This window comes from Brachionichthys hirsutus, chromosome 7 (genome assembly GCF_040956055.1).
Source record: "Brachionichthys hirsutus isolate HB-005 chromosome 7, CSIRO-AGI_Bhir_v1, whole genome shotgun sequence".
Lineage (NCBI taxonomy): Eukaryota > Metazoa > Chordata > Actinopteri > Lophiiformes > Brachionichthyidae > Brachionichthys > Brachionichthys hirsutus.
The window spans coordinates 4,209,710-4,227,735 of NC_090903.1; the positions used below are offsets into that span (position 1 = coordinate 4,209,710).

The 18,026-nt window shown below is 43.0% G+C and overlaps 1 protein-coding gene across 1 annotated transcript in view; it reads right to left on the reverse strand.

Annotated features, from left to right (window-relative positions):
• Nucleotides 1–18,026, reverse strand: part of LOC137895755 (arginyl-tRNA--protein transferase 1) — a 46,106-nt gene that overhangs the window by 11,574 nt on the left and 16,506 nt on the right. Inside the window, exons 9-11 of the mRNA XM_068741260.1 lie at nucleotides 15,008–15,040; nucleotides 10,436–10,617; nucleotides 6,589–6,688 (exon numbers count right to left, since the gene is read on the reverse strand). Coding sequence (XP_068597361.1) covers nucleotides 6,589–6,688; nucleotides 10,436–10,617; nucleotides 15,008–15,040 — 315 coding nt within the window. The remainder of the gene's footprint in view (nucleotides 1–6,588; nucleotides 6,689–10,435; nucleotides 10,618–15,007; nucleotides 15,041–18,026) is intronic.

Consider the following 18,026-nt stretch of genomic DNA (forward strand, 5'->3'; position numbering starts at 1 on the left):
CTATGCATCACGTTTCCAAGGATGACAGGTTAATGAGGAGAAAATATTTTTACAGGATCACATTTCGGCAGAGTCCTGAGAACCAATGGCAACACTTTTATGGGCATCAGCGCACAGACTGGGCACTTTTATCTCTTTATCTCCTCTGGTCTTTATGGGCAGGCAAGCTGTTACGCCTGTCTGAGGCAGACCACAGCTTTCTGACTTACCGTCAGAGTTGTAGCCACTAATCTTGTCCTTAAAACACCACCACAATCTTCTAGCTGCAAAGCCCTCCACCCAAAACTCTGAGTAAATGTCTAACAGCATTTATGAGACAAGCTTATTTTTTTTCCCCCACTAAGGTTTATCAAGGTTGATCATTGATAACTTCTAAAACAATGCACCCTCATGGCCAGTGCGGTTAGCAGGAGCTAACGTAGTATTGCCAGACAAAGTTGCGGAGCTGGAGCAGGATTGAAAATAAATACCGGTGAAGTTTATGGACTCAAGGAAAGGTGGCAAGGAAAACACATCAGGCTGGCAGCTCGAGGGTTCTGGGTCGGCTCAGCATGACACCATCCCTTGTGACCTTCACACCATACCCCTCGTTTCTACCCTTTTGCCACCAGCTAACCCCCACAGTTTGGTCTTTCCTCACAAAGCAGGACTGAACCATCTGACCTGACCTCTTGAGCTTTGCTCAGTTAGGCCCCTCACTCTGTCAGCACTCCTCCTAGAAAGTACCAAACAGTGGCTGCCCCCAGACTGCGCCATGGTCTGGTAACAATTTGTTGAAATCACAATCTTCCAAAGACAAAAGGGGGTGTATAGAGACAATGAGGCATAAAAAGAGAAACGATCAGAAACTTTAAACAAACGTTTCTGCCGAGTGATGCGCTGTTGGTGGTCTCCTGTCGAGCTAAACGAAACAAAACGGTTTCTGTCAGAAAGGCTCCCGTTTAAGGGTGGTGTAGAGAACTGGAAAGCAACAAAAGGGGTATGTTTTAGCTTTTAAACTTCACAATAGGCTTGGTTGGATGTGATCTTATTATGAAGGGTGCACGTTTTTAACATGAGGATTGTTGGAAAGTAATGATATTGGCATAACCAAATAATACCTTCTAAAAAAATAGTGTTTCGTTTCAGGGGAAAAGAACCTAAAAAGAGAGGGCTGGAGAAAAATATCTATTACAGTAAATATGTGGCTAAAGGCATCAATTTCAACACGGAACGCTGCGCACCCACCACAGTAACTTTATACCTTGTCTGTTTGAGCCACTATGACTTAATGCATCTTATGCAGATGTGACAATTGGAGGAATGGGATCCATGCCACTGCAAATCTATGCACAAACCCTGCCTGCTCACACACAGAAATAGCATTAGAATAAATGATCTCAAAATGAAATCAATGGAAAGTTTGCTCCATCTTATCCCTCCATCTCTTTCAATCTTTCATCCCAACCAGCATGGTGGCGGTTTCTAAAAAACAGTTGCTGAAAGAAAAATGGAAACAAAAAGAGCTACAGAAAGAGAGAAAGGTATGGCTGCACTTTGCCTGGACCTGCATAAGCCCACTTTTACACAAACATTTCTGCTCACTGGTACAGATTTCAGTACAACTCATCAAATAATGTAAAAAGGCAATATCATTTTGGAAGCAAAAATAAAAGTACGTAAGATGAAAATGTCCTTGTGCAAATGTAAAAATGTAAATAAATAAAAAATACATAGCATGGTTGGTAGTAATTTAAATGTCTCTAGATACCTTGAACTCACTGTCACTCTTCATCTGACCAGAAGTGCAACAAGTGACGCACATAATTTGAGGTCAGACAAATACAAATAGGATGTCAAAATGGACCCCGGACTGAAAACAAAATGCTTGCAGGGTTCTGTATAGCTGTTGCTCTGAGCATTTTAGCATGTTTTAACCTGCAGAGATGAGACAGAGCATTTGAGGGAGTTCTTAATTCATCTTCATTAATATAAGATTCTCCCTCGTGCCGGTCTCAAGCCCAGACAAATGCAGGGAATTGCGTTAACAACTAGAAAGACAATCAGAGATTGCAGACAATTGAAAATATGCAATTAACCCTATCACAGACCCTCGCCTCCAAAAGACTATTCGATCTTGTGAGTCAGTAAACAGGGCTTCTGGATCAGAGGGTCCAAACCTGCTCTAGCTTGCTGCTCCGGAACGTACTACAAGACTCCTTCTGGACTCTTTTTCCCATCATGCCATTCGTGTCCCTCCCTCTTAAAGTGACACTCCCATGTTACAGCACAGGCATAATTCCAGATCATGTAAAAATAATTCTAGAATCTGGATCCAGATCCGGATCAACGCCATTCTCGGGGAGGACCGAGACCACGGACAGAACCTGGCTTGTGTAAAAAGTTCAAGTTGATTGGGTTACTAGTTTTTGAGTTATGCGCGCATAACAAACAGACAGACAGACAGACAGACAAACAGACAAACAGACAAACGGACCCAATTGCAATACCCTCGCCTCCCCTTCGGCGAGGGTATTGACTGCCAGCAGCGTTACTAACCAACAGGACACTGCTGGAAATTGGATTACTATGGGTCAAAGACAGAGACGAAGAAGAGGCGGAAGACAGGTGCATGAGCAGCGAGAGAAGAGGGAATGGATGAGTTTAGGATTGAGAGTAGGGACTTTGAATGCTAGGACAATAATGGGAAAAGCTAGAGAGCTGGTGGGACAGTGAAGGTTAAATGTTTTGGAGATAAGGTCAGAGAGGAAAGACTTCAACGGTTTGGGCATCCTGCACCTCCTGTGAAAATGCATTTTGTCATGCCCAACTGATTTAAAAAGGACCAAGCATGTGCAAGCAGGTGACAAGATAGGCATTAAAAAAAAAAGAAAAAACAGCCATATCCTAACATACTCTTCCAGACATTGACTGACACCTGGATGGCTTAATTTCAGATCCACTAAATTCAAAAGCTTTGGTCATGTTCAGAAGTGCTGGCTGTTGTTAGAGCACTGAAACCTCTGATGGCGTTTTTTTGTTTTGTGGGGAATGGGTCTGCAGCAAAAGGGCTCTGTGAAAGCCAGTGAAGTGATGCTGGGAAAAGAATAATCCTTTCATCTTACCTCCTTTTCTCATTTGGCACACATTTTGTTACTACTTATTCTCTGTCCCCATGTCCTCTTCCTCCCCCCTTTCACTCACTTTGTTCACTCTTTCTTCCTTCCCCTCAATGGAAAATGTAATGATTTCCTGGGCTCAGAGCAAGACATTCTCACAGCCAACAATAATAGCACTAAGAACAACTTTATGGAAGGCCACCACTCTCACCCACTGGGTATCTATACATGTGTGTGCATTCCACACTTGAAGAGTACTTGATCCATTAGAACCAGGTACTGCAGAATGGCAAGTGGGGGACTTGGTTGTCATCATCAAAGTCTGCTTATTCAGTGTTTAAATAGAACCAATGGGCAACTGGGAACACATACATTCACTTGTGCGAAGGAATGTAAAATCTAAACAAGGTGTCGGTCAGTTACTCCTTTTTAATTCAAAAGAGACAATTGAAATTCATTAAATCACAGTGCAAGAAGCCCTGAGTACGTTTTGTGGGCTGTTGAAACGGGGGGGGACTAAGTAAAATGTGTGGGATGGAGTGCAGGGTAAAGTGATCGTGATTTAAACAATCACACCAGATGTGAACTTACTCTCTTACATCAGTGTGTGTCTTGATGGTGTCAGGCTTATAGTAGTGACATTTTCTTTCCTATGTGTGAATGTGTTAAAAAAAATAAAAAAAAATAAAAAAAAAACCACCCTGAACCCTTGTCTCTGGGCATACTCTGAATGCTGCAGTGCTTACATGGATAAACATGGCGTATGATATTCCAGGCTAGGCCAAGAATTCATTAAAGCCAAGCTTTCTTCTTTTGGGCCTTTTCTCCACCCTATACCCGCCATACTGTGCTTGCATTTACATTATATAACGTACACAGTGGTCCCTCATTTATCGCGGGGGGTTACGCTCTAAAAATAACCCGCAATAGGCAAAATCCGCGAATTAGTAAGCTTTATTTTTTTACAATTATTATATATGTTTTGAGGCTGAAAACCTTTTACCACACTGTCCCACAATGAAAATCATATTTTAAAAAAAAACAATAAATTGTTCAGACCTTAGATACATACTAATATCATGTTATGATCTATTCTAACATAAATTGAGATACCATAAAATTTAATACATGAAGAATACTCTTTTATATGTCACTTTCTATTGGGAGGTGGCTGTCCCAACCTCTGACTGCTATATTTCAATTCATGAAAATAACATTTAAATGATTTTTGAAATTGTCCTAAATATTTTATTTTAATAGATCTTTTGGATTTCTATTAAAGGGTAGTTGGAATTTTAGATTGATTTTCTAGATTTTTAAAAAATGTAAATCTTTCATGCAAAAAATCCTGTCCCACGTTTTCATGTCACTACCGAAACACAAAGAGTTTCAGCATGTAGGCGGGGCTTGGTTTTAGATACACGCCCAGATATTTCACCAAGAAGAGAAATTACATTCCTGTTCATTCCTGGCCACATGGTGAGTAGTTCCTTTACAGTTTTTAAGTCTAAAAATCAGTCGGTGGTTGTAAGGACTGTCACCAACAAACACATAACTTCTGCAATGAAGTCAGCACTTTTGATTTTAATGCTTAATGTTGTGTTTTCTATTTCTGTACACATGTTCAAAACTGTTTTTGTAGCCATGCTGTGCCAAGCATTGTTGAGTTATGCCAAAAACTAGCACAAAACATCACTAGCGAAACATATGAAAAGGTTTTGGTTGTGACATGATGGTTTCGGTAGTGACAAAAAGATGTTAATTTTTGATTAAAGTAAGTCTTACATAATATAATACATTGCGCTCTCTCTGTATATATATATATATATATATATATATATATATAACATCCTTCCCATCCCAGAGATGGGAAGGATGTTCAGCATCTTAGAGTGATTAGAGATAGAGGTGACAACGTGTTGACGGAGGTCATTGTAAAGCAGCTGTTGATGCCAGAAACATAAAATTACAGTGCTGAGAACAAGCAACGAGTTCATAAACTTACAGTAATTCAATGTCATCAGATTTTGACATGGTTTGAGGAGGTGGGTGGTTGTGGGTAAAATGAGAGTAGGAGTGCTGCTTGAGGGGTTTAACTGGTGTCCAGCGGGGTTCAAGGGCTGGCGTTTTGGACCATAAAGAGGCAAGCAGCAGGCCTGAGATTCAGAAACCAGTAATCCTCCATCACAATAACAGTGGAGTTTAGTGGCTCCCTATCCTAACAACTTCAACTTTTCCACAGAATGTGGAAGCATTAATGAACTACTTGGACAAATGTGCAAATTAGACAACACAGCAAAGCACTGTGCATGTATTGAGAGTGAATTTGAGTGCGGGTGTTTTTCTGTGGGAGAGTGAGAGCCCAAAGGTGGGAACTGGGCAACCTTCTCACCCTTGTTCTGTCTTCCTCGCCAATGGTAAAATAGGAAGCAGTGGGGACATTGAGAACAGGATGCAGCAATGACACACGAGAACAGATATCGGGGTTTCGGGGAGTAAACGCCTCTGAAGGGGGGGTGGGGGGGGGGGGGGGGCATTCACAGACAAGCAATGTGATTGAGATTCATCACACTGTCACATAAATAAAACAAACTCACATGCCCAAATCAAGATGTAAATGGATTAAAAAAAAGATGTGGCACAATGCCATAAATTTCTCCGGAGTACATCAACGACAGCGGCATACAAAAGTGTCTGTGTCTGACTGTACATGTCTTGTTTCTGAGTTACAGTTGCCATCAACACAGTGATCTTTTTCTCAACCTTCAATGTCTTCTGCAGCCTTGTCTTTCCTCCTCTCAATTCTTTTTCCTCCTCCTCAGTCTGTACTGGTATTAAGTCAATCTAATTCACTCACATATATATCCTTATTTTTGTAATACTAATATTTTTGAATTCCTGTTTTCATGGGTTTTATGAGCTGGAAGATGAAATTATGTAAAAATAAACAAATGAATACTTGAAATTATTTCGATTGTGGCCCCTGATTCTATAATCCATGAAAGTATGACTGTTTGAATGGAATTATGCAAATAAATGCACTTTTCCATGATATTAAATTTTTTTGGAGAGGGTCTGTATATAATGCATTTGAATGTTCATGTTATCTTGACAGTATTAAAGGATCTCCAACAGGGCACCTCTTATCAGTCTGTGAACATATATAAGGGAATATTTTCTTTAATTCACTGCTGAACCAGTTAGGGAACTGTTTTCTTCAAGTACACTTGATATGTATCATTATACTTATAGACATCTAAATTCCTAACTGCAATTAGTTGAAAGTAGGTGCGAAGATTCACGTGGAAATTAGTTATACATGCAAACAGGCAGTCTCCTGTTGAGGTCTTTGCTCTCAGGAATGTTTATGTAATGCTTGCATGATGCTATTTAAAAAAAATAATAATAATTTAAGCCATTCATGTGGAGGATCACCTTCATACAATAGTGAAAAACATGAAAATGTTGCACATGTCAATGTGAGTTATACCTTATACCGCATCTTGGGACATGAGTGGATGTAAAAGCCCATGTAGTAGTAGAACAGTTTGGGGGACTGTTTCTGAAGCTGCCTGGTAAAGGCGATCTCCCTGTAGCAGAAAAAACACAGACAACTTGTCAGAGGCCCTTTAAGAAAATGCTCAGTCGTCATGCTGTCAGAGGCGCCACATATTTGTTATTGCTTCTTACAATGATGGCTCACTCCTCCACTATGCTCTTCTCTAGCTTATACTGCATGCAGCTGCTGTACCGCAGGCCATGGTTGCAAATTCCAGACCATAATAGTAATCATGATCACAGTTTACAGTGTAAAATGGGTGTCATCTAAATGCATCAAATAATTAACTTCTGATTTGAGTTATTCACAGTCGTATTTATTATGGATATAATGCCAAGAAGTTGACATTTCTGTTTCCTCTATAAATGTATGCACAGCCTGTTGAATTTTTAAATTGTGAATATATGGATTAATAGTGCAATACACTTTACCAGCTAACATAAAATGTGTAAAAACAAATTTTAAGGTTAGTATATTAACAGCATAGAAATGGGGATATAAATAAATGCAGGTAGTAGCTCTTTCAAGCGCCCTTGCAGAGGAAGTAAACTCCCACACTAAAAAGACAGCTTTTCTTGGTCTCATTTCATTACACAACAAAAAACAACTGGCTTCTCTCTATCGGCACTGAGCGCTCAAACAGAAAAGAAGGTAGTGTAAAAAGGGCGCGAGCGTATCAATTCAAGATTTAGAACCTGGAAGATTTATACAGCTTCTTGAAATACAGTAAATGCCTTGCCTGTTTTACTTCTCCCCAATAGTCTCTTCCTTAATTGCATCCTCTTTCTAAAAGCCTATTATCCTCTATCCATCTGCCGTTCCCTTCATTATTCCATAACTACATTCCAGCTACTCTTTATTCTCCCTTTTTGTTTCTCTCTTCCTTCCACCCTCTGTGCCTCACTCGCCTAAAAGAAGTGGGGAGAATTCCCTTTCTTACAAATTTAAGAGAGAGAGAGAGAGGTCTTAAAATAAAATAGATGCACTGAAAAATAAGGCATGGGACAAAGCAGACCAAGCCAGGGAGGGGGACAAATAGGGAGAGGGAGAGCAGGAGGAGAATATAAAAGAGGAGGGTCAAGAGAGAGAAAAGGAGGGAGAAGAGAGGCAGCTAGAGCGAGGTGCTAGAAGGTCACCCGCCTGCTGCCAGGTTCCTGGGTTCCCATCCCCTCTTCACAAAAGCACCCGGCAGCCCTGAATTAGGGAAGGGAGGCTGGGAGGGGGTCAAGAGAGGTGAGGGCTTCATTCACAAAATGCTGTGCAGCACCCCTTTCAATTGAGGATTCACACCCCCACCTCCCGCCCATGGCAGCAGCAGCAGCAGCTTGAGTCCTCCATTATACCCTCTTCAGCCATCTGACACTCCAGCACAAGCCAATTATCAAGCCCTCTGCTCCTGCACAGCTTCCCTCAAACACACACACACACAAAGCAACTAACTAAAATATTGCATCCCACAAGGTGCTGAAAAATGAGATAACAGTGATGATTATCAATATGTAAAAGTCTGACTGATTTTCTGTTGATGTGAAGCAAACAGCAGCTTGGTTAGCAGAAGAGATCACTTTAAGCCCAGTCACGTGTATAAAAATTTAAGATGTTCCAAGCCAGTCAAAAGCTCTTGAAATGTATTCGATCAGCATGAACTAATTTGAATCTGACCGTACTTAATTTCATTGCATCACCATGTGAAATGACAATAAAGTGCTATTCTATTCTATTCTATTTTATAACTAATTTGCTTAAAGTATATAAAAAATACTAAATGACATATCACCAATATGGATCAGGATCGTGGATTCGTGGGCAACAGAAATCTCCCATAATTCCCATAATAAAGGGATCCTGCACACAGGGCTCCATAAACATTTATCCAAGCAGTCCATCTCTACTCCCACCCCAGATGCAGACCATACAGAAATGGTAAAAACACCAACTGAAGATCACCACTAGGGCTGCACGATGTGGCCTAAAATCAATATTGAGATATTTTTAGGCTTTATCGCAATACACGTTATGTATCTCAATATTCTGATTTCTCCTCTAAATCACTATATAAATGTTAAAATGTCACACTTTGATGCATAAAATGGCACGAGTATAATGATTGAAGCAGACCCTACTGTTGGATTGGAGATCTGCATGCAAAAAAAAAAAGGGGGGGGGGATCACAATCAAGTTAAGTTCAATGAACCTTTTATTTCAAACCAGTCTGCTGCGCTCCCAAGCTTTTAAAAAATACCCAGAAATAATGGCATGCTGCTAGTGATTTGCTTCGGTGTATTTTCTGGTTTCTTTGACATTTTCTAGGACGTAGGAGGAGAAGTGGACATGCGGAGCTCGAGGCATTCTTCGTTTTGAAGTCGATGGCATCATTTCAGGTGGTGAAACATGTTTGTGCTACCGCTACCTTTGGTGGCTACGGTTGAGCGGCATATTTTGCAGATAACTGTACTTTGTTCCACGTCTTCCTGGCGAAACCCGAACCACTGCCAGACGATAGAGCCAGTCCTCCGTCTCCATCTTCAAAGAACAACTTCGTAACTCGTAAACTCGCCTGGGGTCGTAACTTTCTTTAGCTCTCTCCAACACAAAAACATGCATGCATGCAGGAAAGATTTCCGGATGGGGGGGGGGGGGGTTGTGTGCTGGTCGGTTGCCATGGAAGGTGCAGCAGGAGAGAGTTTTACATACCGATACGTTAAAACATTTACGTTAACAATTTGTACTCAATACAAGCAATATGATAATTTCATACATTGCACGTGGAACAACCCGCGATATATCGAGTATATCAAGTCACCACTGAAACCATGAAATGTCAAGTCGTTCCATAACCTCTTACTCAGAGAAAGTGAAAGACTGCTACTTATCTTAGAAACCAAGTGCACTATGAATTGTTATGGTTTGTGCAATCTGGGAGTTTTGGACAGTCAGCGGGGTCAAGAAGAGTGGAGAGGGTCCAGACCTGATCAAAGGCCTGGGCTCCACTGGCTCACTTCTCCAAAACCTCCTCCACAGACCGAGCACTCTGTGTAACTCCTGGAGTCAGACTTTAAAGATCAGAAGTGATCTGCATGTTTATGATGACCAGGGTTCTCCCTCCGTAAGAGCAGAGCCCGTCCGTCCTCACTGCTGGCCCGACCCACCCTGTGACTATTCATCCACATACGAGCACTCAAAATCTAACACCTGTACATACTGACTTTGAAGAGTAAGGCACACAGCATCCCACATTGGTGGAGAAGGATTTTAAAAGGACTCACGCACATTATCGAGTTACATTTTACAGGAAACACAAGATAAGTGTGCCTGGAGTGTATTTGCGTGTGATCTCTGCTTTGTTCTTGGTGGGGGTGGAACTGTCAGCTGAACCCCAAACGGAACACTGCCTCAACCAATCAAGCAAGAGACAGACAGTTAGACAAATTGCAGAGATACGGCGCTCACACTGTGCAAAGTCTGAGAAAAGATACACATTTGGGAGGAGCCAAAAGAACCAAGGAGAAAGCAGGATAAGGGGAGGCCAAATTAAAGTGGAAGAAGACTAGAAGAGAGGAAGAAGAATGGGAGGCATAGTAATTGCTCTTCTGAAGGGAGCCACAAATCACACATTCAGACACGGTAAATAATCAGAGCATTGCCAAAGCTTTCCCCCCCACCTACATTCAAATGTGCATCATCTCTACCAGCACTAAATGTTTTCACAATTCTATTTTGACTTTAAAAAACAAAAACTGAAGGGATGGTGTGGCTGGTCTGAGTCCTTGCAACCGACCTGAGAGCAGAGTAGGAGCCCAGAGACAGTGAGGCAAAGTCGGGGTGGTAGTAGAGGTAGACGGACGACACACAGCTAGGCAGGATATCGATCACTCCCACCGCCACGATACGGCCATCCAGCAAGTACTGCTGGTGGAAGGAGCCGTAGCCCACCTCTGGCCCATCTGGAGAGGATTCAGCCTGTGGACAGAGAGAGGACACGGTCACGAGTCATAGCTAAAGTCAAACTCTGGCGTGCGACGTGGTCAGTATGTATGAAACATTGAAGACAAAGCAGAGACAACATATTTAATGAGACCGTTTGCACTTTATTCACACATCTACGCCGTCTTCTGCGCACACACGCACCAACAGACAAACCTGTGTGATGGTGCGTTGTGAGCTGGGCTTTCCCTTGACAAGCCTTGCACATTATGTGTGGGGGTGTACAGTAGCCTCGCGTTCAGCCTACTAATGGCTCCCAAATGTGGAGCAAGAGCAGGAATACAGAGTTGGGAGTGTGTGTGTGTGTGTGTGTGTGTGTGTGTGTGTGAGGAGGAGGAGGGAGACCCGGAGAAACCCTCCAGGAGAGGACTTTTTAATAAAAGACCATGCATGAGCAAAATCCATTTCACCAGCGTGGACCGCTGCCAAGCTTTCCCCTATACGCCTGCGTCTGCTCTCACCATGTGGCATGAAAGAATGTGGGTGTAGATGCAGACCCGCATGCTTGAGTCTAGCCCATTAATAAAACAGCTAAGTGTTTGACACACCGCGCGTTTTTCTGAAGGATCAACATGCTGGGTTTTTCCAAATCGAGTCCCTTCAATGCTTTTCTTGCAGAGGATTCAAATGAGAGGATTGAGGTTCAGGTTAAAAGTCATATTGTTGCCACGGTATTGGTATGTGTGTGTGTGTGTGTGTGTGTGTGTGTGTGCGTCTTTCTTCAGTGCACGAGTAACAGGATCCTCCTTCACTAGCATTCATCTGGATCCAGTTAAGAAGCGCAGACACTGCTAGTTATCACAACACCGCGAGCCTTAGTTTGCTAATCCATTGCGCCACTGAGCCACATTCTGGCCAAATTAAACCTGAATAAAGGCGCACGCACGCACACACACACACACACACACACACACACAGTAGTTCTCTGACCATCGTCTATAGGGGGACTGTGCTCTGCATTCCTCGCCGTTAGACTTTTTAGTAAAAAAAATAATAATTTCTGTCGACCTGAGGCGTTTGAACACTCAGGTCTGATTACCTGTCTGACACCAGAGTGCATTTCTATTTGCGTTTCATGTGTGGGTAACCGGGTGATTAAATTGTCTGACTGTTGCTCCACATCAGAAGACACATGATACGAGACAGAGATGATGGGGTTTACTGCACATTAGCTCAGTGACTGGCAAGCAGGCAATAAAGGAAGAAAGAGTGGAGAGAAAAAAAAAAAAGATATTTGAGGCTGGGGTTGTTGAGGGGTAACAGGCACCACATCTGGAGCAAGTACAGGATTCTGGGTGGCTGTGTGTGTGTGTGTGTGTGTGGACACTGGCGGCTTTGTTAGAGGCTCCGTTGTGTCAGGAGTAAAAAGTAAGGGTGCGAGGTGAACAGGGTGTGTAATACAGGGAGATAATTGAGCACAATTAAATGAAAACGATGGTTCAATCCAGATCAATGGAAGCGATGGCCGGCTACGTTTGTTTATAAATTCATTCCACATTCAAGGCCGATCTCGTCTGACTGACCTGTGCGTCACCTCAGACGACAGCTTAATGGTTGTGTCCTTGCCACCGTGACAACAATCTAAACATTCTCTGGAACACTTCAAACCACCCAGAGCCTCTCCTGCAGCCCCCAAATCGCTCGCATATGGCATAAACATCGGGCCATGTGAGCAGCCTACTTGATAAAATGGGGTGGCGGTGGCGTGGCGCATGTTACAAAGACATTAAGGTATACTTGAAAGGTAGTTTTCATTGGTACTTCTAGTAAATTCAAACAAATATAAGCCTGATCTGGACCCAATGAGGTTCATGTAACGCATCGATTAATGTGATACAGTCTCTTTCTTTTGCTCTCAAGCAACAATAAACAGACAAGAGTTCAGGTAGGCAAAGGTCACACGAACCTAAACATGTCTGTCTCGCTCGCTCGCCCCACCCCTCCGAACTAATGGACTCAGGTGAAAAGGCAATTCAATTGTATATCTACACTGACAAAAACTAATTGCAGTTTAATATCAAAAATACTAATAAAATGATCCATACAGTACTGATACCTCGATAACAAACAGGAAGCTTGACAAATTGATTTTTTTATGATTTTTTTGTGATGACAATAAATAGGAGTTTGGAGGTCGCTTTGATCGTTCAATTTCATCACAAATCCTACTAAACTTACTCTGCATCTTATTTCACATGCTATACATGTTCATTAAAGCTAGCTGCTGTGGATAAACAGCCTGTTCAGTCTATAGATGACTGGGATGCCGTTGATTGCTTTGGAGTGAAAACCCAATCATGTTACCACTCGTTTCCATGCTTAACATAACTTCTGTGAAAACCTGCTTTGCCGAGTTGTTAGGCGCCCTGATGCGGCGATGCCGTTACGGTTCTGGCACAGACCAACAACATGTGTTTGAAATAACACATTTTAGACTCTCTCCTTCTTGCTTTCACACATACAACTAAACACAACTACTAACACAGAATAGGTCCTGCAAGCATTACTGGTGACGACTGTGTTTAAGCAACAATGTCCACTTCTCCAACACAGTCAAGTGAAATTTGCAGAATTGTTTTACAGTATGTGCAGCTTGCAGATGTTTCTATTGGCTTACAGCTGAGTCATGGTGCAGTATGTGTTCACTACTTTGGTATGTCAGCTGATGCATTCCATACTGATGTCTATCTCGCTTTCTATACCTGAAGAAACGTCAATAGAAAAGAGAGAGAGAGAGAAATGAGTTACCAAATAACAGCAGGGCAGATGAAGAGAAAGTCTGAGAGGTGTGGCCATAAAATACTTAGTGACTAATTGGCCAACACCCCCTGTAAATGAGTGTTTGCCCCTTGGTTAGACACATTAGGAGGTTATAAAGGAAAATAAATTGAAACAGAATGAGTGCATGCACCCCACAGAGCCCGTAAAAACCTTCATCTGTTCCAGCAGCTGCTGCACAACCCTCAAAGTACAGTGACTAACACCTACATTCCTGCTGGACTTCATCTTTGCAGGTGCCGATGTGTCAGCGATCAGCCAGAACAAATGTATTTACGTGTCTGTTATTGTGCATAAAATACATTTTGAAAATATGAAACAGTGACCGCTGATTTTTATCAGCAGCAATTCTCTGCAATTTTGGTTCATTTGAACAGAGCAACAGACAAAGCGGTCAGAGACGCTGGCACGCGAGTAGCTGCAGTTGTATTTCTAAGCACCGGTATGCTGTTCGCATACATTTTTTTTTTATAAACGCAGGCTTGCATGTGAGCAGATAAATGACACGGTCTGTAGATCCGTGTGCTGAGTGTCTGCCAGTATTTCAATAGCACTGATTGGAGACAGATGGAGCCAGACACGCAGCGGTATAGAGCAGAACGCCTTGCAAAAGAACTCAGAAGTAGAGCGCATTTAGAGAGGGCGAGACAAAAGAAGACAAAGAAAGAAATGAAAACTGGTTGGGTGAGAGGGAGCTGAAACAAAGCCCGTCTGAGAGAAGGTGACGGTGAAGGCAGGACGATCCACAGGGCGTTTGTGTGTGTGCGTGCGTGTGTTTTCGGCACGCCTGGCCGCCCGCCTTGACGAGGTGGTAAAAGCTTGTTTCCTATAAACACTAATGATGTTCATTTGTGAAGACCTGAGGGGGCCCGTGGGGAAACACAGTGCGACTGTTTTAGTGCGTCTCTGTGTCAGTTGGTTCATGTGTGCTCCAGGACCTCCGTCCTATAAAAGTGGCGGCAATAAGTGCCCATCCTAGGTCTGATTGCAGGTGTAATTGTCCTGACCCAGAAGGTTTACTGCCGTTCCTGAAGGCTGCAGCTTCATCTCATCAAGCGACGGGTGCAGACACCACACTGCAACACCAGTTCCCAGAAGGCCGTGTTGTTGTAGGATCATACCACAAAACACAATGAAGAGTAGTGGCATGTCCCTTGTGTCAAAAGGACAGAGGACGGGTCAGCTTGAAGTACTTTGTGCTGAACACAAATCTGGACAACACATTTCACCATGTTCCTCCGTCAACACCCCGTTTCACTTAGACTAGGCTAAATTAAAGCCCCTCCAATATGAAACAAAAAACCCTCTCTGAATCCCTTAACACCCCCCCAGCTAGAGGGGCTTTGGAAAAGAGAGAGCGAAGACCGTTGGAAGTCATGGTGCGCGAAGAAGTGAACTCATAAATGTACGCCTATTCTCTTTTTGTGTCCTATAGGAACTAGAATTTTTTTTTTTTCAAACCGTAATCAGCAATTTCACCAAAAAACATTCTTTGGATGGGGCACTTTATTTCAGATAACACACACATGCACAGAGACGCTTTAAAGCGGGTTTATTAAACTGTCAGAAGGGCAAAGGAAATGCCTACCTCTAGCGGTGAATCACAGAGAAATCTCCGGAACTGTTGAGGGAGCAGGGGGGGGGGGGGGGGGGGGGAGAAGACAGTTAGATCTCTGGGTCAACAACTCTTTTGAAAAGGCAGAAATGAAAACCATACACATCGCTGTTGCTTTCCTATATAGTTTATCCCTTACTATTTTCTGTCTACTCAGATATCACATATCAAATAGAGCCCCCCGCCCCCCCCGAACCATTCACATGAGGTCATAAGAGGAAGACCATATTTACACAAATGAAAACATTTAGCGTATCGACTGAAGCTCTAAGCCAGGGAGGACATAGTGACAGCTAAAATTATCAGCACTTCCAATGCCAAAATAGCTTAGAGTGAACACATCAGATCTCAATTACCAGAGGCTCCTGCCTGTGGAAGCATTAAATCGTTCTTCCATTCTTTCTACTCTTTCCTGTGTTCCTTATTTTTTTTTAGCACTAGCTGTGAGAGCAGTGTGTTTACAGATGAGCTGAGGGAGCCGGACCAAAATGAACCCATCTGAGAGGAGGGGACTGCAAAGGCCGGACAAATGTGGCATGCGTCCACGTTTGGGAGCAAAGACCACAGTATAATGAGAACCAGCGGAGCCGGAGCGGCGCGCTGATGGACAGCTTTTGGTTTACGCAGTCTGTCGCGCACTCATGCACAGTTTCAAGATCAGATTTACCAAAGAGAGAAATACGACCACCCCATCTGTGTGCCTCATTTCACTTCACAGGGCCCAAAAGGAAGAATCAGGACGGGACTGAATGGCAAAGTCAGTTACGTCATTATGTCATCAATAGCAGGTCGTAAAATAAGAGATAAGTATTTTGTTGAGCAGAGCTCACTAGTTCTCATGAAGCTTCACTTTTTAAGTTGTGTAGCTAATTTTTCCAGATCAATTTGGAATCTCTGGGCTTCTGGAGACTTGGCTGTACGAGCTGCATGGCGTGGGTGGACCTCTAATCACCCTCGCCGAAGAGGAGGCGAGGGTATTGCAATTGGGTCTGTTTGTCTGTCTGTCTGTTTGTCTGTCTGTTTGTTTGTCTGTCCGAGCGCATAACTCAAAAACTAGTAACCCAATCGACTTGAAATTTTTACACAAGCAAGGTTCTGTCCGTGGCTCGGTCCTCCCCGAGAATGGCGTTGATCCGGATCTGGATCCAGATTCTAGAATTATTTTTACATCTGGAATTGTGCCTGTGCTGTAAACTGTCACTTTAAGAGGGAGGGACACGAATGGCATGATGGGAAAAAGAGTCCAGAAGGAGTCTTGTAGTACGTTCCGGAGCAGCAAGCTAGAGCAGGTTTGGCCCCTCTGATCCGGAAGCCCTGTTTACTGTCTCACAAGATCGAATAGTCTTTTGGAGGCGAGGGTCTGCAATCTCTGATTGTCGTTTTCTAGTTAAAAACTGGATCAGGGGCAGACCTTTCCGACCTTGTTCATCAATCTCAATAGAATAATTAAAAAAAATCAAAGATGCACTCTGTGGGCCTCGCATTTTGATTTTCCCCCTCACATCTAAAGCAAATGGTTTTCAATAACTATTAAACTGGAGTGGGATTTTACTTTGGGAATTTTAGTAAATACACTGTAAGATTAGGAAGGAAGACAGATATTGCATAAGCTTGTGTTCCATTAGTGAAACTCCACAGATTTTTCAACCATTGTTGGATAACTGTTGTTTTTTTATAAATGTATCTAAGCAAAGATTACTTAAGTGCATAAAAATGTGACATTTGAAATCTCTTTTGTGATGCACACCTGTCATAAAATGTCATTAAATCCTGTCCAGTGCTTTTTTTTTGGATGTGCACAACTTCATCATGCAGATACCTTACATAGTCCATTTAGTTAGATTACGTTTTGCCTTCAGAGATATTTTATTCTTAATACCCTAGCCGGGCACTCATTGAGTAGCAGTCGATAAACGAAGTTCCCCCACCCGAGTAGCCATTCTAGTAAAGTATAATTTTCCATTCCTCACTGCAGTGACTACTGCTATGCCAGTTAATAAAATACGAACAGTGAGCCTCCCCTACGTGTGATACTGCTGAAGGGCACAAATGAAAGTTTTGTTAAAAAATTCACACACAAATGGTTTACCAAGAGGAGAACAGCTGCAGTCATTAGATGACATCATCTGTATACGCCGCTGCAGTGTGTGGGGCTGAGCAACTATTGACCTTTTAGTAACACGCTTTATCATTTGAGTAAACAAGTAAGAGTAGGAAATTTTGCCTGTAAATGCATAATTGGATTGGATCGTGATCAGTTCAAGTGCGTTCATGCCCCCCCCCCCGGAGTCCCTCATCCTCCAATTCCACCAAGGACTTACTGAAGAAGCAGCGGTGACCACAGCAGCTTTCCACCGCTGTGTCAGTGCTGTTTGACAGGACCAGACAGCTCTCCTGGAGCCTGGCAGGGACCGACTGCTCCCTAGCCAACTGACAAACAACAGACCGTCTGGCCCCGCCGGCCCGACACACACAAACCCATTCATAGAAGAACACACCGTAGGACATGAGAAAGTCTAAGGAATGAGGATGGCGTGGGAACAAACATGTGAATCCCACCTCTCTCTAGCCTTCAAACCCCGATACAACAGCACGCACGTCTGTAAGCGGACTCGCGTCCAGAGTACCTGGACTTGTAGCCACAACACATGGAGCCCATCACTTCCCTAGCTCTCCCTTTCCTACAGTAAACACCCATCTGTGTATGATTAGGTGGGCAAGCAGCCCCCCCCCCCCCCCCCCACACACACACTCAATTATGAGCTGTTGTGTCTTCATTCGTGCACAAATGCTTAACTCTAATTGCTACCTAGATTTCTAGTCATCGTGCTTTACTCACTCAAATAGCTGCATTTACTGGAGAGACGAGGGGACGGCATTCACTCATTAAAAATATATATATATATGAACGGAACCCCGCTTCCACTGACCAGATCATTGTAAAGAGTGTGCAGTAAAGGACCTAGCTGCAAAGCCCTGATCTGTAGGGATG